This window comes from Mandrillus leucophaeus, unplaced genomic scaffold, assembly GCF_000951045.1.
Source record: "Mandrillus leucophaeus isolate KB7577 unplaced genomic scaffold, Mleu.le_1.0 Scaffold464, whole genome shotgun sequence".
NCBI lineage: Eukaryota > Metazoa > Chordata > Mammalia > Primates > Cercopithecidae > Mandrillus > Mandrillus leucophaeus.
This window is the reverse complement of record NW_012104965.1, coordinates 1,323,850-1,324,606: the sequence shown is the minus strand read 5'-3', so window position 1 is coordinate 1,324,606 and position 757 is coordinate 1,323,850. Positions and strand designations below refer to the sequence as shown.

The 757-nt window shown below is 42.1% G+C and overlaps 1 protein-coding gene across 1 annotated transcript in view; it reads right to left on the bottom strand.

Moving 5' to 3' along the window:
- IL23R (interleukin 23 receptor) overlaps positions 1 to 757 on the bottom strand; it is a 98,757-nt gene that overhangs the window by 69,503 nt on the left and 28,497 nt on the right. The window contains exon 5 of the mRNA XM_011994982.1: positions 351 to 511. Within this exon, the coding sequence (XP_011850372.1) occupies positions 351 to 511 (161 nt within the window). The remainder of the gene's footprint in view (positions 1 to 350; positions 512 to 757) is intronic.

Here is a 757-nt window from a genome sequence, read left to right as displayed (position 1 = left end):
TTTTTAGTAGAGACAGGGTTTCACCATGTTGACCAGGCTGGTCTCGAACTCCTGACCTCAAGTGATCACCCACCTTGACCTCCCAAAATGGTGGGATTACAGGCGTGAGCCACTGGGCCCGGCCACATACAGCAATTTAGAAATAAGACTGGAAGGATATACGACAAAATGGCAGCAGCACTACTCATCTCTAAATTGTCTTGGGCAGATAGAATTATGGGTAATTTCTGTTTCCTTTATCATGCTCTGCAGGAACTTTAGGGGAACTTTTTTCAGATCTAGACCTCATTTGACTAGATCACCGCAAACTGGTTATTATTAAAGACATTACAGAATTTCTTATTCTTTACCTATATCGTCCAGGTGAATTTGCAGTTGTTTTGACTCTTCCATGCCTAGTGCATTTTCTGCTTGGACCCAAACCAAATACTTCTTGCCATCTTGTAATGAATCAGTGGAGATGTTAATATAGCTTGAGGTGAGATACTGTTGCTCTTCTTCTGTCTCTAAACTTAAACAAAAAAAGATAATCATAAATTGTATTTAGTTTGCATTAATTGGCTGAGCATGGTGGCTCACACCTGTAATCCTAGCACTTTGGGAGGCCAAGACAGGTGGATCACCTGAAGTCAGGAGTTCGAGACTAGCCTGGCCAACATGATGAAACCCTGTCTCTACTTAAAAAATACAAAAATTGGTGGCATGTGTCTGTAATCCCAGTTGCTTGGGAGGCTGAGGCAGGAGAATCACTGGAACC